At 47.1% G+C, this 24417-nt stretch overlaps 1 protein-coding gene across 1 annotated transcript in view; it reads left to right on the forward strand.

Moving 5' to 3' along the window:
- Positions 1-479: 479 nt before the first annotated feature.
- The window catches only part of CYP4V2 (cytochrome P450 family 4 subfamily V member 2), a 45389-nt gene continuing 21451 nt past the window's right edge, over positions 480-24417 (forward strand). The window contains exons 1-3 of the mRNA XM_084859773.1: positions 480-523; positions 961-1140; positions 21843-22237. Of these exons, the coding sequence (XP_084715899.1) occupies positions 480-523; positions 961-1140; positions 21843-22237 (619 nt within the window). The remainder of the gene's footprint in view (positions 524-960; positions 1141-21842; positions 22238-24417) is intronic.

Genomic DNA, 24417 nt, shown 5'->3' on the forward strand with positions numbered 1-24417 from the left:
GTTTGCAGCTGGGGACTGTTGTGACTGGATTGGGCTAGATACCTGTGATTGGACCAGCTCTGGGAAGAGGCTCCTAAAGAACCAACCCTGCCATGGGTAGTAGGGCCAACCTGAAGGGAAGACACCGAAGAGGGTTGCCCCTTGGATGGGGGTGTTCCCCCTTTAGTTTGGAATGGGAATGTTGCTGGGTGCCCATGTGAGAGACAGGCCTGACCTAGGGTGAGACCCTGGGTGGGGGAAGTTGTGGAATGTGGGGTCCCCCCTGAGTGAGAGGGGAGGAGAAAGGATTAGAGGTTTCTAATCCAAGCTCCATCCAACTGGAAATGGAATGTAACCACCTATGTGGGTTTATTTGTCTGACCTAACTTGTCGTCATTGTTCCTCAAAACATTTTCCCCCTTCATTCATCCCCCCCCCCCCGCCACCTGCTCCCTTGCTACTTCCAAGCCAGGATGTGTCAGGGTGGAAGGAAGGGTGACATGGAGGTAGAGGGTGTCCCCATAACAGTTGTGGGTAAGGGAAGGTATGGTATAATGGGGAGGAAATGACATCAGAGTCATGCAGGGCCCAGATGGTGACAAGCCATTCCCCTTTCTCATCCTCTCCCTATCTCCTGGTGGACTGGCTACTGTACCTTTTGACCTGGTTATGGTGTTCAGGAATACCAGGTTGTTTCGCAACAAGACCTCACTTATCTGATCTGATCGTGGATGAGGGAGCCAACCTGGCGTGCATCATGGAGACCTGGGTGAGTGAGCTGGGTGGTGTAGATATGACCCAGCTGGTTATTCAGTGCATCACCAACCCGGGCTGGGAGGGAGAGTTGCCATGATCCATAGTAGTTCAATCTCACCAGGAAACTCCTCCAACCTGGGGTAGGCTGTGAGAGCCTGTTCCTTGTGTTGAGCAAAACAGGCAGATTGAGGATACTATTGATGTACTGCCCACCCTGCTACCCAGTGGATTCTGTGACCGAGTTGGTGAGGTGGTCTTGGATGTGGTTTTGAAAAACCCTAGGACTCTGGTCCTGGGAGATTTCAACATTCATGCTGAGGCTGCCTTAACAGGACCAATTCGGGACTTCACGTCCTCCATGACAAACATGGAGCTGTCTCCGTTTGGCATCAGCCCAATGCATACGTCAGGGCATATGACTTGGTCTTTGCCTCTGGGTGTGTGGTGGGTGTGTGCGTGTGGTCTGGTTATGGGGTGGCGGAGAAAATTGCCCTGTTGTCATGGTCATACCACTGCCTGGTGAAATTTGGACTCATGGTGCCAATCCCTCCCTGCAGAGATGGGGGACCCATTAAGATGGTCCACTGGTGGAGACTTATGGAATCCGAGTGATTCCTGAATGCTCTGGGGGATTTTTCAGTAGTCAGAGCTAGGGATGTACGAAACTCCCCTTACCTGGCTCCGCCGGGTTCCGCTGGGGGAGGGAGGCGCTCCGTCCCTCCCCCTGGAATCCTCGCCGGCTGGCTCTGCTCCGTGAGGATTCTGCAGAGCCGCTGGCCAGCTCCGCCAGCAGCCGGACATCCGGCTGGTGGCTAGCAGGGATGCAAATGGCGGCGGCCATAGCCGCCGCCGTTTGCGTCCCTGTAGTCAGCCGTGATAGGCTACGTAAAGACTTACGTAGCCTATCACGTCTGGCTTAAAAAAAAAAAAAACACGCGTAAGCAAATGGTGGCAGCTATGGCCGCCGCCATTTGCGTTCCTTATTTTTGGCCGTCTTAGTCTACGTAAATATTTATGTAGACTAAGATGGCGAAAATAAGAGGGAATGCAAATAGCGTCCGCCACGCTATTTGCGTTCCCCTTATTTTCACTGTCTTAGTCTACGTAAATAGTTACGTAGACTAAGATGGCCAAAAATAAGGAACGCAAATGGCAGCGGCCGTAGCCACCGCCATTTGCGTATGCTTTTTTTTTAAAGCCAGATGTGATAGGCTATGTAAGTCTTTACGTAGCCTATCACGTCTTGTAAAAAAAACCAAAAAAAACACCTGACAAGACTGCAAATGGCGGTGGCGGCAGCCAGTCGGAAGACCAGCCGCCGCCACCGCCGGAGCTGCCGCCGCCTGGAAAATCCGCCCCAGGTAAGTCTCGTCCCAGGGGGGATCTGTGGGGGGGGGGTGGCAGGCCGTTCCGCCACAGATTTCGGGGGGCTGAATGCACTGGCATTCGACCTCACCGAGATCCGTGGCAGAATTCTCTGCCATCCCTAGTCAGAGCCAGTGTTTCTGTCGAGGCCCTTGTTGCATGGAATGGTGAAGTGCAGAGGGCCATTGACACAATAGTTCCTGAGTGCCCTCTTCAGCACTATGGAGCGTTGAAGGCTCCCTGGTTTACTGGGGAGCTCTGGACAATGAAACAGGTCAGAAGATGGCTGGAGCGTAAGTGGCGTAAGACTTGTCGTGAAGGTGATTGAACACGCATAAGAGTATATAATTGCAGCTACGGCATAGTGGTGAAGGCAGCAAAGAAGGCTTACTTTGCCACCTCCATTGCGTCCTCAAGTAGCCTTCCAGCTGAGCTTTTCAGAGTGGTTTGTGGGTTGTTTACATCAAACCCAGTGAATCCAACACTGGAACTCCTGGAAGCCCGCTCTGATGAGTTTGCAAGACACTTTGAGGATAAAATTGCTAACTTGAACACCTTGTCTGTTGAGGTGTTTAGTGCATTGTCTTATCCCATTTTGTGGGAACAATTTCAGTTTTTAGAGCCTGAGGATGTGGACAAGATGCTTGCATTTGTTTCACCTACAACATGCTCTCTCAACCCTTGCCCCACATGGCTTATTTGAACTAGCCGCAGGGGGCTAACCAGATGGATCGGGGGAGTGGTGAATGCATCATTGCATGCTGGGGTGGTCCCTACTGCCTTGAAGGAGGCAGTTGTGCGACCACTCCTGAAAAAACCCTCCCTTGACCCAGAGACTTATGCCAACTATCATCCGGCTGCAAACACTCTGTACTTGAGTAAGGTACACAAGAGAGTGGTGGCATCTCAGCTGCAGGTGCTCTTGGATGAAACTGATTGTCTGGATCCATTCCAATTGGGATTCAGGCCTGGTTTTGAGATGGAATTGGCCTTGGTTGCCCTGATTCAGAAGTGGTTCAGAATGTGCTCTTCAGGAGAGAGACGGGGGAGTGTGACCCTGTTACTACTTCTTGCTCTGTCAGCGGCTTTTGATCATGGTATCCTCCTGGATCGCCTCCAAGTGTTGGGACTTGGAGGCACTGTTTTACAGTGGTTCAACTCGTACTTGCAGGGTCAATTCCAGAGAATAGTATTGGGTGACCATGCCTTAGCCCCATGGCAGTTGAAATGTGGGGTGCCACAGGGCATCATCCTGTCCCCAATGTTATTTAATATCTATATGAAGCCATTGGGACCGGTCATCAGATTTGGGGCAAGGTGTCACCAGTATGCTGATGACACCCAGCTCTATTTCTCTGTGACTTCTGAATTGGGAGCGGCCGTGCACATTCTGAACCAGTGCCTGGATGCAGTTACGGCTTTGATGAAGGCTAATAAACTGAAGCTGAATCTCAGTAAGACAGAGACCTTATGAGCTGGCAGTTCCCAGGTCTGGGAACTGGGGTGTTTGCCTGTTCTGGATGGGGTTACACTCCCTCTGAAGGAGCAGGTCCATAGTTGGGGTGGGGGGTGGCTCCTGGATCCATCTTTGTCACTGGAGGCCCAGGTGTCTTCGGTGGCCCGGAGTGCCCATTACTAACTTCAGTTGGTATGCCAACTATGCCCTAGGGATAGCTAGCCACGGTGATCCATGCACTGGTAACCTCACAATTAGACTACTGCAATGGGGTCTCTGTAGGGCCCTTGTGCTTGGTGGGAAGCTGCATCTAGTGCAGAATGCAGCTAAAAGAACTGCACTGGCTGCCTATTAGCTACTGAGCCACATACAAGGTTATGTTATTATCACATAATGTCCTAAACAACCTGGGTCCAGCATACCTAGTGGACTGCCTTCCCTTATACCCAGGTGACGTTTACGATCTTCAGAGGAGTTCTTGCTGGTCATTCCAAAATGTATGGAATGTCGTCATGAAGAATCCCAATGGAAGGCCTTCTCTACCCACCCTCTGGCAAACCTTCCCCCATGCAGTTCGGGAGGCAGAAAAGATGGCATCTTTTAAATGCCTCTTGAAAACACACCTTTTCACCCAAGCTTTCCCTGGGCTGTAATTGCTGCTGGGTATTATTTTGGTTTTACTTGGTACTTTTAAACGTTTATATTGTGTTTTGTCACATCGCATTTTATGTTTTTAATTGTTGTGTACTGCCCAGAGAGCCTCGGTTATTGGGAAGTATAGAAATGTTATAAATAAACAAATATCCTACCAGGTAATTGTTGTACTATCTGCCTGCATGTTGATATCATGTGGGTACAATGTAACATTCCAGAGAAGATCTGCAATATCTGTGATATTTTTTGCCAATAAAGGCCAACAAGATGGCAGTCCTTACGACTTTGATTAGAGAATTGTTGTAACTTATTATTAAAGTCAGGCCCCATCAATGTGGAGGTTATAATACAGGGTGGTGGGGACCTCTACTCCAAACTGCAATTTGGGGATAACAGTGGACTACTATGCAGGATTGTTGCAAGCCACAAACTCTCAGAACATAAGTAAGAACATAAGAAGAGCCATGCTAGATCAGACCAAGGGTCCATCTAGTCCACCATTCTGTTCACACAGTGGCCAACCGGCAGCCGACCAGGAACCCACAAGCAGGGCATGAGCACAGGAGCACCCCCCAGCACTGGTGCTCACAGGCTCACTGTCTCTGGTTCTGGAGGTAGCACATAACCATCAGGACTAGTAGCAATTGATAGCTTCTCCTCCATGAATTTGTCCAACTCCCTTTTAAAGCCATCCAAATTGGTGGCCATCACTACATCCTGTGGTAGCAAATTCCACAGTTTTAACTATGCGCCGTGTGAAGTACCCCCACCCCTGCAATGTACAGATAATATACTGCGCTGCATTGCAGAGTTGTTATAAGTCACTCACCATCTCAGTCCCTCTTAGGGATGTCAGAGAATTTCTCCACGAATCTCGAGGAGGCCGAATGCCCCGAAATTGGTGGAGAAACGGTCTGCCCCCCGCCCCCCTGGGACGGGACTTACCTTGTTCGAATGTCCCTGGCGGCGGCGGCCGGTCTTCCAACCGGCTGCTGCTGCCGCCATTTCCAAGTAAAACAAACAAACAAACGTGATAGGCTACGTAAAGATTTACATAGCCTATCACGGCTAGATTTTTAAAAAACACCGTGATAGGCTACGTAAATCTTTACGTAGCCTATCACGGCTGACTTTGGGGGGGGGGAAGCGTGTATGCAAATGGCGGCGCCCATGGGCGCTGCCATTTGTGTACGTGCTTTTTTTTTAGTCAGCCGTGATAGGCTACGTAAAGATTTACGTAGCCTATCACGGCTGACTGCAGGGACGAAAACGGCGGCGGCTACGGCCGCCGCCATTTGCGTCCCGGCAGGAGAGGAGGTTTCGAGGCTGGACGGGGCGCCTCCCCCCCCCCGGCCAGAATTTCGGGGGGGAGGGACGGGGCGCCTCCCCCCCGGCCAGAATTTCGGGGGGAGGGACGGAGCGCCTCCCCCCCACCGCGAAGCAAACTTGGGGTTCAGGTAAGGGACTTTCGTCCATCCTGCAACATAGAGATAACTATTGGTTATGTTTGCATTCACAGCACCATTTTCTTTAAACAGTAAATAAAGAAAAGCAAAATTGCCCTCCCACAATGAAAGAGTTTTTTAAAAAGCATCAAGTCCTGTGGTTTCTACTTTTTTTGGTTGGTGGAGAAGATGGCAGACTGCTACAAGAAAGTCACCTATGAGCACTTGTCACTTTTGCCCCTTCAATGAGCAAAAAAATGGCTGGTAATCTGGCAGTGTATTAGCAGCTGAGGCTGTGCCACGGAGACAAGGGACCCAGTGGGGGCTGCAAACTTCTCCTGGGGGCCACATGCAGCCCATCCCTGGGTTAGACTGTCTGGGAGGCGCACATTCAAGTCATCAGCCACAAAAACTCTCCAACCTACTCTGCATGGTTGTAGTGAAGTTAAGTGTGTGATAGTGCATGTTGGGTTGGAGAACCGTGTGTCCTACCTTGAGCTCCTTGGAAGAAGGGTGCAGTAAAAAAGTAACAAAACAAAATAAATGACGACAAGTATTTGTGGGTATGAATGTGACTGAATGTTTTGCAATCATTTATTTATTTAGGGCACAATCCTATGCATGCTTAGACAGAAAAAAGGGCTACAACTCCCAGCATGCTGGCTGGGAAATGATTGGAGTTGTAGGACTACATGCATTGGACTGCACCCTTATTTATCTTCAATCAGAGTTTTAACTGCACCATTCTAATGTATTTGCATTATTCAAGGTGGCCATTAGTACTCAGGCCAGTTTCCCAGCAGAATGCAATTAGATTTGAGGTAAGGAAAAGGCATCATATAATTAGAACTCGATGCATGCACACTAACAAAGTGATCAGAACTAAGGTGTTGGGGGGAAGTAATGTGGCAGATGATCCACTGCTTCTGCCTGCCATCTCACGCTGGCCAGAACAGAGGAGGAGAAGGAGGGATTGGTGTTTGCCATTTTCTTCTGCCAGCTTTTAAAAAAATCCCACCCCATCCCCAATTGGGAAGGGAATGAATTATGCCAGCTTCAGGCTGACGTAATTGAGGAGCCCAACTTTCAGAAGAATGAAGGGGCTTTTGATCAGCAGAAATGAGGCCACCTTTGCTCTGCCCCTGCCCCCAGAATGCCTTTGTTTTGGAGCCTACTACCAGTGGTAGATCTATACCCAGAGCTTTCCTCAGGCATAACTTGGGACCACAGGGGTGGACATCCCCCCCCCCTTGCTGCCCAGCTGCGATGGAGCTCCTCTCCATCAGTGGAAATGCAGCTTTGCCCCATTCCATCCTCTCCAGCCAGCGAACTTGGGGATGGGGATTGCTTTATAATTAGTCATCTAAAGGTGGAACAAAGATTAATGCAACAGCAATACATCTCCGTAACTACTTTTCCATGTGCTGTGTGGGTGACATGGCAATGAAATACCAGGGGTGGGGGTGGTGTCCACCAGCGATTCTGAGCTGGCTGCGTTTGGAGGTTGTTAGGGATTCATGACGTCGTGGCCATCCAGCAGCTACCCCGGAGCTTATCAGGGAAAAACCGGATTTCCTGAGACTGTCCGATTCTTTTCTGTAAGTTGGGTTCTCCGCAGTATAGTTGTTGTGTGCCCCATCCCCCGCAATTAACCTCAGGTATGCTAGCCCTGCCCAGAGGTGTGCCTTTCACCATGACCCCAGTCAAGGGGTGTTTCCTGTCCCTGTGTTTTTCAGCACAAACCAAGTAGTGTCTCCTCAGAATTAACTCCAATTGTGGTCAATGAGGCTTGTCCCCTGAATGTGCACACTGGTATTTAGAGATCCCCCTCAATTGAAATAGTACATTTTAAAGCACTGCTTCCCTAAAGGCTGTAAAGTGCTTTCCTGAAGCTGTGATTCTCCATTGTTTGGTTTATTCCCTTTGAAAGTAACTAATTCACATCTTCATTCCTGCACAGCATTGGGTTAGAAAGGGGGCTGGTTTCCCATCCCTTTGTTTCCCTCCCTGTCTTTCCCAGCACAAATATGTGTCTACTCAGAAGTAACTCCCATTGTGGTCAATGAGGCATGTTCCGGAAATGCGCACTCCCGAAGTTACTGAGATTCGAATCAAAATAACACATTTAGAGAGCCTTAATATTGCAGCTTTGATTGACTGCAGCAGGGCAGCGAGAACACTGTGTTCCTATGATTGTTTATTTAAGGAAGGAAGTAATGCAGGGTTGGGCGGGGAGAGATTGTTCACAGCTTCAGCAGCTTCAAGGCAGGGGGAACACTGTGTTCCTGTGACGATTGCTGGTTTAAGGAAGTACTTAATGTGGGATGGGAGGGGGAGCCAGAAAGGAGGAGAGTGATTTTTGGCACTGGAGAAAATCTCCCAGGATTTTATTGGAGAAAGGGGGGGAGCCTCTCTTATTGGTTGAACAGTCCCTACCAGTCAGATGATGTTCACTCTAACCCCCTACCCCACCCTGAAGTATCTTCTGTGAAGTGACTTATACTGTTACGTGCACTCACTTATGGAGCCCTGTGCAGACACAAGCGCACCAAAGCCGATCCCTTGAAAAAACCCGGTTAATCCTCCATTTGCTTCTCCTTCCATTGTCGTGGAGAAACACACACACTCCGCCACTTAGTGATCTAGAACAAAAATGCTGGCCATACTAAACTGATTTACATAAAGTGGGAATGGAACTTCAGGGTAGACACTCAGGGTCAAACTAAATGTTTGAGTAATTATGCATAGTGGACTATGCTGGCAGATAATGCATCGTAGGGGAGCTTTCATGCACACGTGTGTGGCCCTGATTTGAAGCAGGACCATGATACTCTGGGAGGGTAGGGTTAAACTCTCCCCTACCGGGTTTTTTTTTTTACCCCAAATCCCCCTCTCCTATAGTGAGGGGTTTAAAAGAAGAAAAAGCCTCCACTGGAGTCAATGGAGGCTTTTTTCTTCTTTTATCCACTGTATGCAGTGGTTCTAACCCTTTTGGTTGGGTCATGGCGAAAAGGTGGTGTTAGGGGACTCCTGCTCAGCACCACAGCCGTTCTGCAGGGTTCTATCTTCTCTGAAAGCACTAGGAGAGGTCATCTAAATCTTTCAGATGAGGTGCCATCAATGTGCTGATGGCACTCAGCACTACTGCTTTTTGTCACCTAACTCCAAGGAAGTGGTCAATAGCCTTGAACATTGCCTGGGTTTGACAATGGGCTGTATGAGGATGAATATGCTAAGATCAAATCCAGACAAGACAGAGGTGCTGTTGGTCAATCAAAAACCTGGCTGGGAGATTGGGGGGCTGTCCTCACAGAAGATTTGCTGTGAATTGCAAGCATTTTGAAGCCATTGGTGGCAGATGACGTCATAGCCAATCTGCAGCCACCCTGGAGATTTCTGGTGGAAAAGCTAGGGAAGGCAGAGAATTCTGCCATGGATCACTGTGAGGCCGAATGCCAGTGCATTCGGCCCCCTGAACTCCGTGGCGGAACGGCCTGCCCCCCGCCCCCCCCGCGGATCCCCCCCGGGACGAGACTCACCTGGGGCGGATCTTCTGGGCGGCAGCAGCTGCTGGTCTTCTGACCGGCCGCCGCCATTTCCACTCTTGTAAAAAAAAAAAAAAAAAGAAAGACGTGATAGGCTACGTAAAGATTTACGTAGCCTATCATGGCTAGGTTTAAAACAAACAAACAAACAAACCCGACGTGATAGGCTACGTAAATCTTTACATAGCCTATCATGGTTGGGTGGGTTAAAAAACAAACAAACCGCGTACGCAAATGGCGGCGGCTACAGCTGCCATTTGCATTCCTTATTTTTGCTCTCTTAATCTATGTAAATATTTACGTAGACTATGACAGCAAAAATAAAAGGGAACGCAAATAGCGTAGCGGGCGCTATTTGCGTCCCTTTTTGATTCCCCGTTTTAGCCTATGTATTTACAATAACTCTGCAACAGTTTGCTGGAATGGGGCAAAATTGGTGCGGGGGGATACTCTCAGGGGGAGCCTTCAGATGCTGCACTCAAGAACCAGGGATTTTGGCTTCTCAAGGCAAAAGTGCACACATTGGGGAACAGGGGATAGAGAAATAACTCTGTGGGAGATTGCTGGACTGCAGTGAAATGGGGCGGGGGGATGATTTCATAGGGAACCTATTAGTTGCTCTTCATTCATAATAATGTAGTAGCAGGGGGGAGCCTGGATAGGGCTGGGAAACACTGGTTGAGCAGTCCCTGCCCGGCTGATGATGTTCAGTTCTCCTCCCTCCACCTCACCCGGAAGTATGTTCCTTTAAGAGCTGTGTGACCCCTGAAAACCAGATCTTAAAAGTACGGTACTCTAGGCTTTTCTTACTTCATGTGTCCCTGACAGACCAAAGCTGTTATCATGACAATCCAGATAATACTCCAATGTACTTCTCATTCTGTTGTTGTGAAGATCCTCCCTGGGGTTCAGTGTGTTCTGGAAGGGCTTGTGCTACCTCTGAAAGGTAAGGTTCATTGCTTGGGAGTGCTCCTGGAACCTATGCTGGTGGAAGTGGTGGCAAGGAGTGCGTTTGCACAATTATATTTGGAACATCAGCTGTGATCATTCCTGAATCTATCCGATTTGGCAACTGTTAACCATACCTTGGTTACATCACAGTTAGACTATTACAATGCACTCTACTTAGCGCTACCCCTGAAGAGCTGCCAGAAGCTTCAATTGGTGCAAAATGCAACAGCTAGGCTTCCAACCAGTGCACAATATCTTGATCATATCACCCCTATATTGAAAGAACTGCACTGATTGCCAATTATTTTCTGGGCTCAGTTCAAGGGGTTGGCCTTAACCTTTCAAGTTTTAAATGGCTTAGGTCCTGGCTACCAAAGGGACCACCTATCTCGTTGTAAACCTGTCCGATTATTAAGATCAGCAGGAGAGGCCTTTTTGAGGACATCACTGCTCACAGAGACCCAGATGCTGGGCTCATGCGAAAGGGCTTTCTCCTGTATCCCTCTCAAATTGTGGCATGCTCTACCTTCAGAGCTAGGATTTGTCCTCACTTGTTGGCTTTTCGGAAAAGAGTCAGGACACAACTATTTCATTTTGCCTTTTAAATCGTGAATAGTAGTTTTAATGTTTTGACATGGTTTTATTTCCTTTTATGTTTTGGGTTTTTTTTAATTTATACAGTTGCACACCACCTTGGTGACATTTGTGGTATAGGAGTATATAAATATTATTAATATATTAATTTATATTTGCAGAATATTGTAAGCAGTCATGAATGGGTTATCATTATACAGTGTGTAAGGCCTCAGGTCTGAACCAAACTATTAGTGGTCTTAGAGCGGCTTAGATGCTCTCTGACTTTGGTTCAGTTGGCAGGCTGTTTTCCCTAACAGGCCTCTTGATTTACCAGGATGAGTCAAAGGTTGATAGTGCAGCCACAGCGCATTCCACACTAACAAACTAGAGGGTCTCATCAGGATGCACCTGGGAAGTAAAGCTTGTTTGCCTTAAAGCTGCAGGTGTCTGTGCTGGGAAAGTTTCCTTCTGAACAAGCACTGTTAGTCTATGCTGGGAATGAACGCTAATTAAGACGTGCTGTTGCCATGCTGCCTCACTGCTGACATGTGTGGTATAAAACCCATTTTACCCCCTGGCTCTGGGTTCAGAGAAGCTGACTGATCCAACCATTGGGTACAGCTGTGTGCTGTAAGTTACTCAATAAAGTACTCCTTGTAAGTAAACCTGGATCTGATTTATCACTATCTTGGCACCTCTAAATTAGGAGTTCGAAGCCAACTGTAGGGGAAATACACAGTGGCAATTGACAATTACTATGTGATTAATCTTACCATATGGTAATGGAATGATTCTGCATTTGATGACTGGTACATTTTATAACAAGGAGTTTCAGCTATTAGGTAGAATAGAAAAGTAATACGAGGTTACTGCTAGGTGTGCTTGATTGCTTTGATAAAACAGTGGCAGTAACAGTTCAACAGGAAATTCTGCATAATATATATTTAATTAAAATTAAGCTTCAAACTGCGAGTTTAATACAGGTAGGTGAATATTTTGGCTCACTTTTATAGAAGAGAAACCAAGACAGAGCCCATGAATAATCTATTAAGCTATGGGGAATGCTGGGAGTTGGAGGACTTTCTTCTGTCTAAACATGCATAGGATTATGCCCTAAATGGACTTCAAAGTGTTATGTTTGTATTCAAGAGATCCGGGCACCAGGCCATTAGCTTGCTTCTTGGAAATGAATGAAGCAAATAATTTGTTCCCATTATTTATGTATATGTGTACAGATGATTTTTCTTAAACATGATAACAATAAGATTGCCACATCTTCTTTCACTGGACTTTTAACAGCAGCCTGACACATGGGAATTTATTTTATTTATTCAGAATATTTATACATCACCCCTCCATTCAATGAGCACTTGAGGCAATGTACAATGAAATACAAAGGAAAAAATATATAAAAAAGCAAAAATATAAAACATATTTTAAAACTGGGGACTGATAAAAACAGAGAGTAGAGGAGGGAGTTTCACAAAGCCCCTATGAGTGTCCACCAACCTCACCTCACTAGAAGGCAACAGGGCCTCAGATGACAAGTGCAAATTTCAGTGAAGCTTATATGGGAGGAAGCAGTCTTCCAGATACCTTGGCCCCAACCTATTTAGGGCTTTATAGGGAAGAACCAGCACTTGGAATTGAGCTCAGAAACAAACTGGAAGCCAGTGCAGCTGTTCCAAAACAGGTGTTGGTCCGTCAAATGCACACCTGAGAAAAGTTTGGCTGCTGTTTTTTGCACTAGCCGAAGTTTCTGGACAGTCTTCAAGGGTAGCCCAATGTAGAGCACATTAAGAACATAAGAAGGGCCATGCTGGATGAGACCAAGGATCCATCTAGTCCACCATTCTGTTCACAAAGTGGCCAACCAGCTGTTGACCAGGAACCCACAAGCAGGGCATGAGCACAAGAGCACCCTCCCTTCCATGTTCCCCAGCAACTGGGGTACATAGGCTCTGCCTCTGGTACAGGAGAGAGCACATAGCCATCGGGACTGGTAGCCATTGACAGCCTTTTCTTCCAGGAATTTGTCCAACCCCCTTTTAAAGCCATCCAAATTGGTGGCCATCACTACATCCTGTGGTAGTGAATTCCATTGTTTAACTATGTGCTGTGTGAAGAAGTACTTCCTTTTATCTGTCCTGAATCTCCCACCAATCAGCTTCATAGGATGACCCTAGGTTCTAGTATTTTGAGAGAGGGAGAAAAATGTCTCCCTATCCACGTTCTCCACACCATGCATCATTTTGTAGTCATCTTGTCTCCCCTTAACTTCCTTTTTTCCAAGTTAACAAACCCAGCTGTTGTAACCTTCTCTCATAGGGGAGATGCTCCAGCCCCTTAACCATTTTAGTTGCCCTTTTCTGCACTTTTTCCAGCTCTAAAATATCTTTTTTTTAGGTATGGTGACCAGAACTGTACACAGTATTTCAAGTGTGGCTGCACCATAGATTTGTATAGGAGCGGTATGATATTGGCAGGTTTATTCTCAATTCCTTTTCTAATTATGCCTAACATGGAGTTTGCCTTTTTTACAGCAGCCGCACACTGGGTTGACATCTTCACTGAGCTGTCCACCACAACCCCAAGATCTCTTTCTTGGTTGGTTACCGCTAGCTCAGATCCTATCAGGCTATATTTGAAGTTGGGATTTTTTGCCCCAACATGCATCACTTTACACTTGCTTACATTGAGCCACATTTGCTATTTAGATGCCCATTCTCCCAGTTTGGAGAGATCCTTTTGGAGCTCTTCACAATCCCTTTTTGTTTTAACCACCCTAAATAATTTGGTGTCATCCGTAAACTTGACCACTTCAGTGCTCGCTCCTAATTCCAGATAATTTATGAACAGGTTGAAAAGCATTGGTCCAATACAGATCCCTGTGGGACCCCATTATTTACTTCCCTTCATTGGGAAAATTTATTCCTACTCTCTGCTTTCTGTACTTTAACCAGTTACTGATCCATAAGAGGATCTGTCCTCTTATTCCATGACTGCTAAGTTTGCTCAGGAGTCTTTGGTGAGGGACTCTGTCAAAAGCCTTTTGGAAGTCCAAGTAAATAATATCTACTGGATCACCCCTGTCTACATGTTCATTTACATGTTCTCAAATAACTCTAAAACGTTAGCAAGACAGGACTTACCTTTGCGGAAGCCGTGTTGATTCTTTTTTCAGCAGGGCTTGTCCTTCTATATGCTTACTAATTTTATCTTTAATAATACCTTCAACCAATTTACCCAGAACAAACGTTAAGCTAATCAGCGTGTAATTTCCCGAATCCTCCCTGGATCCTTTTTTGAAAATTGGTGTTACATTGGCCATCTTCCAGTCTTCTGGTTTAGAGGCTGATCTTAGGGACATGTTGCATATTTTGGTTAGAAGATCAGCAATTTCACATTTGAGTTCTTCGAGAATTCTAGGAAGGATACCATCAGGGCCTGGTGATTTATTTGCTTTCACTTTATGAATAAGGTTGAGAACTTCATCTTTTGTCACCTCTATTTGCCTCAGTTCCTCAGACTCCCTTCTTGAAAACATCAGTCAGGCACAGGTATCTGTCCTGTATCTTCTGCAGTGAAGACAGATGAGAAGAATTCAATCAGCTTCTCTGCAATCTCCTTGTCCTCCTGTAGTACTCCTTTAACTCCATTGTCATCCAATGGTCCGACTGCCTCCCTAGCTAGTTTTTTGCTTCTGATATATTTAAAGAATTCTTTACTGTTGGCCTTGATGTTATGAGCGATATGCTCTTCCAAATGCTTTTTTGCATCTCTTATTGCCTGCTTGCATCACCTCTGTGCAAGCTTGTGCTGCCTTTTGTTTTCCTCATTTGGGCAAGACCTCCATTTTCTGAAGGAAACTCTCTTTTCTCTAATAGCTCCCTTAACAATGCTCGTTAACCATACCGGCAACCTCTTGGACTTGGTGCTACCTTTCTAACCTGTGGTATACATTTTAGCTGGGCTTCTATTATTGTGGTTTTGCGTAATCTCCAAGCATTCTGAAGGGATTTAATCCTCTTGGCTCCCCACTTTAACTTCCTTTTCATCAGTTCCTTCATTTTAGAGAAGTTTCCTCTTTTGAAGTCAAATGTGACTGTGTTGGACTTCCTGGGAAATTTTCAATTTAAATATATATTAAATCTCACAGCACTGTGATCACTGTTTCCAGTAGGTTCAACAACATTTGCATCTTGTATTAGGTCCTGGGTGACACCACTTAGGATTAAATCCAAGGTCTCCTCCCCTCTGATTGGTTCCATGACTTACTGTTCTAGGGCACAATCATTTAGGGCATCGAGACGTTTAACCCCTCTGTCGTGGCTGGAACATGCATTTATCCAATCAATGTGGAGGTAATTGAAGTTGCCCGTTATTGCAACACTTCATCGCTTGGAGGCCTCCCTGATTTTCTATCTCAAGTTTACTCTGAGCATTCTGGTCTGCATGACGATAGCATATTCCTAGCACTAAATTAGTATTGGAGCCTGGAATTGTCACCCACTCTCTTCATGGATCACTGCCTTGCTGTGGCAAAGGCGCTTGCATAACTCAGTGAAGCTATAAGCTATGCTGTGCAGGGCCACCCAAGACGGACAGGTCATGGCGGAGAGTTCTGACAAAATGTGGTCCACTGGAGAAGGAAATGGCAACCCACTCCAGTATTCTTGCCAAGAAAACCCCATGGAACATATCACAAGGCTCAAAGATATGATGCTGCAAGATGAGCCCCTCAAGTCGGAAGGTGTCCAATATACTACTGGAGAAGAGCAGAGGATGTTTCCAAGTAGCGCCAGAAAGAATGAAGCGGCTGGGCCAAAGCCAAAAGGACACTCAACTGTGGATGTGTCTGGTGGTGAAAAGAAAATCCGATGCTGTAAGGAACAATATTGTTTAGGAACATGGAATGTAAGATCAATGAATCAAGATAAGCTGGAGGTGGTCAAACATGAGATGGCAAGACTGAACATCAACATCTTGGGAATCAGCGAACTAAAATGGACAAGCATGGGCGAATTTAATTCAGGTGACCATTATATCTACTACTGTGGGCAAGAATCTCTTAGAAGAAATGGAGTAGCACTCAAAGTCAATAAAAGGGTGGGAAAAGCAGTATTGGGGTACAATCTAAAAAATTCAAGTCTATGCCCCAACCACTGAGGCCGAAGAAGCTGACTGTGACTCAGATCATGAGGTGCTTCTTGCAAAATTTCGGCTTAAATTGAAGAACGTAGGGAAAACCACTAAATCATTCAGGTATGACCTAAGTCATATTCCTTATGAATATACAGTGGAGGTGAGGAATAGATTTAAGAGATTAGACCTGGTAGACAGAGTGCCTGAGGAACTATGGACGGAGGTCCGTAACAGTGTTCAGGAGGCAGCAACTCAATCCATCCCAAAGAAAAAGAAATGCAAGAAAGCAAAGTGGCTGTCTGAGGAGGCTTTACAAGTAGCTGAGGAAAGAAGGGAAGCGAAAAGCAAAGGAGAAAGGGGAAGATATATCCAACTGAATGCAGAGTTCCAGAGAATAGCAAGGAGAGACAAGAAGGCCTTCTTAAATGAACAATGCAAAGAAATCGAGGAAAACAATAGAATGGGAAAGACTAGAGATCTTTTCAAGAAAATCAGAGATCTCAAGGGAATATTTTGTGCAAACACGGGCATGATAAAGGGCAAAGAAGGCAGGGACCTAACAGAAGCAGATGAGATGAAGAAGAGGTGGAAAGAATACACAGAAGAACTATACAGGAAAGATCTGAATGTCCCTGATAGCCATGATAGTGTGGTCACTGAACTTGAGCCGGGGATCCTAGAGAGCGAAGTCAAGTGGGCCTTAGGAAGCATTACTAACAACAAAGCTAGCGGAGATGACAGTATTCCAGCTGAGCTATTTAAATCCTAAAGGATGATGCTGTTAAAGTGCTGCACTCAATATGCCAACGAATTTGGAACACTCAACAGTGGCCACAAGACTGGAAAAGGTCAGTTTACATTCCAATTCCAAAGAAGGGCAATGCCAAAGAGTGTTCAAACTACCGTACAATTGCGCTCATTTCACATGCCAGCACGGTTATGCTCAAAATCCTACAAGCTAGGCTTCAGCAGTATGTGAACCGAGAACTACCGGAAGTGCAAGCTGGGTTCCGAAGAGGCAGAGGAACTAGGGATCAAATCGCCAACATTCGCTGGATCATGGAGAAAGCAAGAGAATTCCAGAAAAACGTCTATTTATGCTTCATTGACTACGCTAAAGCCTTTGATTGTGTGGATCACGACAAACTGTGGCAAATTCTGAAAGAGAAGGGAGTACCAGACCACCTTACCTGTCTCCTGAGAAACCTGTACGAGGGGCAAGAAGCAACAGGAAGAACCAGACATGGAACAACCGATTGGTCCAAAATTGGGAAAGGAGTACAACAAGGCTGCATATTGTCGCCCTGCTTATTTAACTTATATGCAGAGTACATCATGTGAAACGCTGGGTTGGATGAATCACAGGCCGGAATTAAGATTGCCAGGAGAATTATCAGCAGACGATACCACCCTAATGGCAGAAAGCAAAGAGGATCTCAATAGCCTCTTGTTGAGGGTGAAAGTGGAGAGTGCAAAAGCTGGTTTGAAACTCAACATTAAAAAACAAAGATCATGGCATCTGGCCCCATCACTTCCTGGCATATAGAAAGGGAAGAAATGGAATCAGTGACAGATTTTATTTTCCTGGGCTCCATGATCACCACAGACGGTGACTGTAGCCATGAAATTAAAAGACGCTTGCTCCTTGGGAGGAAAGCTATGGCAAACCTAGATAGCATAGTAAGAAGCAGAGACATCACCTTGCCGACAAAGGTCCGCATAATCAAAGCTATGGTTTTCCCAGTAGTAACGTATGGCTGTGAGAGCTGGACTATAAGGAAGGCTGAGCGCCGAAGAATTGATGCCTTTGAACTGTGGTGCTGGAGAAGACTCTTACGAGTCCCCTGGACTGCAAGGAGGTCAAATCAGTCAATCCTAATGGAAATCAACCCTGAGTGCTCATTGGAAGGACAGATGCTGAAGCTGAAATATTTTGGCCACCTAATGCGAAGAGAAAACTCCCTGGAAAAGACCCTGATGCTGGGAAAGATTGAAGGCAAAAGGAGAAGGGGACAGCAGAGGATGAGATGGCTAGATAGCATCACCGATGCAATGAATATGAACTTGAGCACACTCTGGGAGAGAGCGGAGGACAAGAAGGCCTGGCGTGCTATGGTCCATGGGGTCACGAAGAGTCGGACACGATTTACCGACTGAACAACAACAACATTGTCAGACACAGTGTTTCTGTGGAAGAGCCTACCCCTTTTAGGTCTGCTTGACATTATGCCCTCTTTGACATACAGGGCAACAACTCCCCCAGTAAACCTTTCCCTGGCCTTCCGATGGAGTTTGTATCCAGGGATGACAGTATACCACTGGTTGTCTCTGCTCCACTAGGTTTCTGTAATGCCTACTATATCCAGGTTTTCCTTTAAAATCAAGCACTCCAACTTTCCAATTTTTGCTCGCAGGCTTCTAGCATTTGCATAAAAACGCCTATACATGGTATCCGTCCCCAGATGCCTCCAGCATGTGCATCTTTTGCTATCGGATGTTACCCCCTTTTATTGGCTGTTATGTTCTACCATATACTTCTGGCCTATTTCCTCCCTTTCTGCATTTGGGCAATCAAAACATTTTCATCTTCATCCCTTTGGGATGATTTAACCTGAACCGGATGCTTCCCAGCTCCTGTCGGCTTTCCCCCAGGATTTAGCTTAAAAGCTGCTGTGCCACCACATTACAGTAATCTAAACATGAAGTGATTAAAGCAAGGATCATTGTGGCCATATCCACTTCCTCCAGGAAGAGATGCACCTGGTGCACCAACCAAAGCTGGAAAAGGCACTCCTGCCCATCACTGCCACCTGCCCATCCATGAGCAGCATTGGATCCAAGAGCAGCCCCAAGCTGCGTACACGATCCTTCAGAGGGAGTACTACCCTATCCAGATCAGGTTGTACTCCAGATCAGGGTTGGCCTCTTACTGACCAAGAGATTCTCCATTTTGTCTGGGTTGACCCTCGGTTGGTTTGCCCACATCCAGGCCCTCATGAGTTGTATCCTCCTTGCCATGAGTTGAAAAGGAGTGTCCTTTGCCACAAACAACAAAAATGTCTTGAGCTGGCCCTGTCTGTTACATGATGAAATTTCTCTGACTTTCAATGGCGTAGTGGAGCCAGGGCTCACACGGATGCAGCGCTGGCACTTTTTTTTAATTGCGGGAACGCTGATGTCATCTGTCATGCATCTCAGAGTTCCCTGTTCCCTCTGAGCTTAGCTGCAAGTCTCATGGGACTGCTACACCATTGCTTGCTTGGTTCATTACTTTGTTCATGAGTGTTCATCTGTCATCTACCCCCAGATTTGCCTTGAAGAACACATGTATGTATGTATGTATGTATTTGCAACACAGCACTCCAGAACTGAGCCCAGCAAAAGTTACATAGGTCACAATCCTATGCATGTTTAGACAAAGAAAAGGCCTACAACGCCCAGCATTCCCCAGCCACCCATGGGGAACTCCCAATGCTGGGAGTTGTAGGCTTTTTCTCTGTCTAAACATGCATAGGATTGTGACCTTAATAGCTCTGTTCAGGTGTTCTGAAAGAGGTAAAAGTTACGGTTAAAAGAGGGAGCTCTCCTGCCCTGTCCTGTCCTCATGCACTTCCATCACCCTGTACTCACGGAGGGCCATTTTCAGAAGAGCAGCGACCTCAATCACGTGGAGAGCCTTGCTTTACTTGCTTGTTTTTAGATTGAATGAGGTGCCACAGTTTGAGCAATAAGTTGTCCCAAAATGATGTTCACAGTAGCAATGAGTTGGATCCAGGATCTGCCTTCAGTTGGCGGAAGGGCTTCATTCACAGAAGATGGCTCCACCTGATCTTGGGGGATCCCCCCCCCCAACACACGCACAGCCCATTCTGCAGGGTCCCCTGACCTGTGCAGCAGCATTTCCAGGCTGTGTGTGTGAATGGACGTTGCTTGAGGCCCCAGCCCAGAATATATTTCTCAGGGCTCTGGATATGTTCCACTGAGCTCTGAGTGTCCATTGGTGCCAATGGAAGGTTTTTCCTCAACTTATTTGCCATATATGGGGGGTGATTTTCAAGGGGAATTGCAGCTGCATAGAGAAGGGTTCCCCTCCCCACATGCTGCAACAACCCCCAACAAAACGTTTCCATGCATGGCAATTAAGTTAAGAAACGTTTTCCATTGATTTAGGAGGGTAATTGAAGAACTGATTTTACCTGAGATGATTTGAATGAGAAATTAATTGGCTGGTTTTGCCTCTTATGAAATGTTATGCCTCTTATGAAATTATCCTAGTAATTATTTTTGAATGTGCATATTTATTTATTTTATTTATATCCCGCCTTTTTTCCTCTTGCAAGGACCCCAAGGCAGTTTACATTATCTTCCTCCTCTCAATTTTTTCCTCACAACAACCACCCTGTGAGGTAGGTTGGGCTGAGAGTCTGTGACTGGCCCGAAGTCACCCAGTGAGCTTCCATGGCTGAGTGGGGACTAGAACCCGGATCTCCCGGCTCCCAGTCCAACACTCTAGCCACTACACCACACTGGCTCTCTTATTTATAGATATAAATGAGTATATGCAGAGTTTTCACAGATTTATGTCCTATGGACCAGGGTCCCAAATCTTTTAAGTGTCTAAGCAACATTGGGGGGTTGCTGTGTGGAGGGGGGGGGATTCTGTTTCCGCCAGGCCCACTGGCTGTAACTGAATCTGGATCTAACCCATTAAGCACAACTTCACCATCTCCTTCACGTATCTGAAAGGGACTCCTCCCTAATCTGGAGTGAAATATTTTGTCTTTAGGAGTCTGCAACTGGGGGTTCCTGGATAGCTTTAGTCCACCGCATGATGCCACAACTTGGCCCCCTAATTGCCAGTCTTAGGGCACAACCTTATGGGGATAGGCGGCTGCCTCCAAACTTGGAGGCAACTGCCTATCCAATGCAGGGCAGAAACATGGAGCGGATCGTTCCCTCCGCACTTCTCCTGCCCTGCATTTGAGGCTAGACAGCCAATTTCGGCTCTATAGGCGTGGGACTGTAGAGTGGGGGAGGAGACTGCTGGACAACACGCACGGGGCTGTTCTGCAGTTTGCGAGGCAGCGCGGAAGGGGGGAAAGGCTGGTTCTCCGGGAACCAACCTTGGAGTGCAGGCTCCAAGGTCGGTACCTGGAAAACCACGTATCTTATGGCTGTCTAGCTGCTGACTAGAGGCCATAGGATTGCTCCCTCCAACGCAAAAGAGGAGCATGGGTGGGGAGCATCTGCCACGATGGAGCTTGATGCTATAGGTCACTGTGTGCGAGTGTGTGTGTGTGTGTCCGGGAGGGGCATTCAGCTCTAGCCAGCCTGGCCCCTTTGGCTGGGAGCCCTTTTGGCCAACGAAGTTGCTGACCAGGTCTTTAAGGGCACAATCCAATTCGCATTCAGACAGAAAAAAAACCTTATGCCTCCCGGCATGCCCCAGCATGGGTGGCTGGGGCACGCTGGGAGTTGTAGGACTTTTTTTTCTGTCTAAACATCTAACGGCTGCAATCTTAGACACGCTTCCCTGGGAGTAAACCCCATCCAACTCAGCGGGGCTTACTTCTGGGCAGACGTGCGGAAGATTGCAACCTAAGGCTGGAACCCTGTTTTGTTGTTGTTCAGTCGTGTCCGACTCTTCGTGACCCCATGGACCATAGCACGCCAGGCCTTCCTGTCCTGCGCTCTCTCCCGGAGCGTGCTCAGGTCCATATTCATTGCGTCTGGAACCCTATACTCACTTAGCAAACGCCATTGGACCCAGTGGAGTTTATGTCCGAGTAGACACGCCTAGGCCTCCACCTCAGGGCGACAATCCTGCGCATCCTGGGAGCAAGCCCCATTCAGCTCAGCGGCGCTTACTTCTGGGTGGGCATGCATAGGATTGCGCTGAGGGCTGCAATCCTGTGCTCACTTACCTGGGAGTAAGCGCCATCGGACTTAATGGAGCTCACTTCCGAGTAGACACGACGAGGGTTACGGCAGACGCGCCTCAGCCACCGGCGCCGGCCGTTTTGCCGTCGCCTCTCTCTTCCCCTTCCTCGGTTCTGCCTCCCGGGCTCCGCCTCCTGCTGCGGCCGCAAAACAAACCCCCTCCCGAAGCGGAGAGCGGCCATCCGGCGCTCGGCGGCCGCTCCCGCGATGGGGCTCGGGATGGCGGGCGGCGGCGGGCGGCGGCGGGCGGCTCTTCTCCTGGGAGGCGGCGGCGGCGGCTGCAGCAGCTGCTCTGCTGGCCGCGTTCGCCTTCCGCTTGCTGCGCAGCTACTTCAGGCGACGGAAGGAGGTCGCGCTCATCCCGGGGTTCAGCCCCTCTCATCCGCTGCTGGGCAACATCCTGCTCTTCGAGCGCGACGGGGAAGGTAAAGGCGGCCGGGCCCCGGCGCTCTCCAAGGAGTCGGGCGGTGGTCGCGGCCTCCTCCTCCTCGGAGCAGCGCGCGCGCGCAAACCTCGCCCGCTTCCGCAGCCGCCTCGGCTCGAGGGGAAGATACGGCTCGAGCCGCGTCCCCCAGAAGTCTGGCAGTAATCATCTGAGCGGCGTGGCCGTATGGTTGTTTTTTTCTGGATATCAAAAGGCAGATTCAGGAAAACAAACCGGTAAAGCGTAGCGACGCTTCCCAAGAGAGGCAGAAAAAGGAAAGCTTTGCGAGCCAGCTGTTCCGTGGCGGCCATCCTCTCCGCACTTACCTGGGAGTAAGCCTCATGGAGCCGGCTAAGACTTGCTTCTGAGTAGACATGCGTACGTGTGTATTCAGCACCTCGCTAATCCGCTAATGTTCTCTGAGCGGATTACAACCAGTTAAAAACAAAGCTAAAATGCCATGTTAAAACACCGATTAGAACACAGCTGGAGATATAAAATACAATACAAATATTTGTAGCGGCTACAGTGTTGGAGTGGGAGTCGGGAGGACCAGGTTCTAGTCCCCACTCTGCCATGGAAGCTCACTAGGTGACCCTGGGCCAGGCGCAGACTCTCAGCCCAGCCTACCTCACAGGGTGGTTGTTGTGAGGACAAAGTGGAGAGGAGGAGGATTCCGTACGCCGCCTTGAGTTTCCTTAGGAGGGAAAAAGGATGGATTTAAATGCAAAACAACAAACAGTACAGAAATCGATAAAACAGCCGTAATAACCTTCAGCGTCAGCTTTTAGGTGGTATAGAAATGCAGTAAATATAGTAAGCGCACTTAGAACTAGGTCTCTAAAATGCCTGGGAGAAATGCATCGGTTTGTGTGTCTCCCAAAAGCCTCTCTGGGTTTCAGCACCAAACAGTGTTTGACCATTTCTTATTTAATTTTAGCAAGGATAACTGAGCTAGAATACACCTTAACCCAGTGTTTGGCAGCTTGGTGGCTTCCAGATGTTTTGGATTTTAACTCCCAGCTTTCCTGACCATTGGCTGTACTGGCTGGGGCTGATGGGAGCTGAAGTCCAAAACACCCGGGTGGGGAAGGCTATTCAGTTCCTTGTATTCAATATCAGGGTAACTGAGGTGTGGCTATCGGATAAATTAAGCCCTGTCTCCCATCCCCCCCCCCGCTTCTTTTAGTGCAAATGTTGAAACTTTTTTTTAAAAAAAGTTTCATTTCTACTTTAACATCTTTTAACATTGGCTTCCCCATTGCATTTGTGAAAGAGTCTTTCTTCATTGTACCAATGCATACTTGTGGGTGAGGTATAGCGTGTAGATTTACTGTGATTATAGAATGGGGTGTGTGTGATCATCCTAATTAATTAATGCAGACTGTAATAATGTGAACATGTGTAGCCGAGGAATGAGAAGTCAAAATATGGGTTATAGGCTTTGAGTCTCTGTAGGTGTGGAAGGTTTTTCTTTTTAATAATAGTATTGGCACTAGGTGACTTGAGTGAGATGACTAATGGGAGCTTTGTGAACGCCACTGCAAAGAAGAATGGCACTTTGCCTGTAAATAGGGTAGTATCATCATGTGTAGTCTCCAACAATTTTATTAATTATTCAGAATATTTCTATATCACCCAATAGCTGAAGCTCTATCAGTTGAAGTCATAGATTCCAAGCAAGTTTGCCACTCCTTTGACCCAGGAACCACACAAGCAACTTCATTTATTTTTATTATGTATTACATTTCTATACCACCCCATAGCCGAAGCTCTCTGGGCAATTTACAAAAGTTGAAACATTAAAATACAATAAACAAAGTTTAAAAGCTATTTACATTAAAGCACACAAACAACATATAACTAAAAACAACTTTGAATCAAAAACAGTTTAACAAATATCCAACAATAAAAATAGCACAGCTTAAAAACAACGCAGCTTAAAAAACAGCATACAAGAGTCAGCAAAAGGAATAAGAGCTCTAAAAACTCATGGGTCCCAGTCTTCAGAATCTGCCCTCTACTTTTGATAAATTAGAGCCAGTTTATTCAATCAGTACAACCAGGTGGTAAAACTTTTGTTGGACTCCATTATTCCAGAATGCTGTGGTAGGTAAATCACGTGATTGTGTGCACCTCTGGGTTAAAATCAATAAGAGCAAAACCGAAACCCTCCTTGAA

The sequence above is a fragment of the Heloderma suspectum genome, chromosome 5 (assembly GCF_057233095.1).
Source record: "Heloderma suspectum isolate Gila_16-S chromosome 5, 16-S_ref, whole genome shotgun sequence".
Classification (NCBI taxonomy): domain Eukaryota; kingdom Metazoa; phylum Chordata; class Lepidosauria; order Squamata; family Helodermatidae; genus Heloderma; species Heloderma suspectum.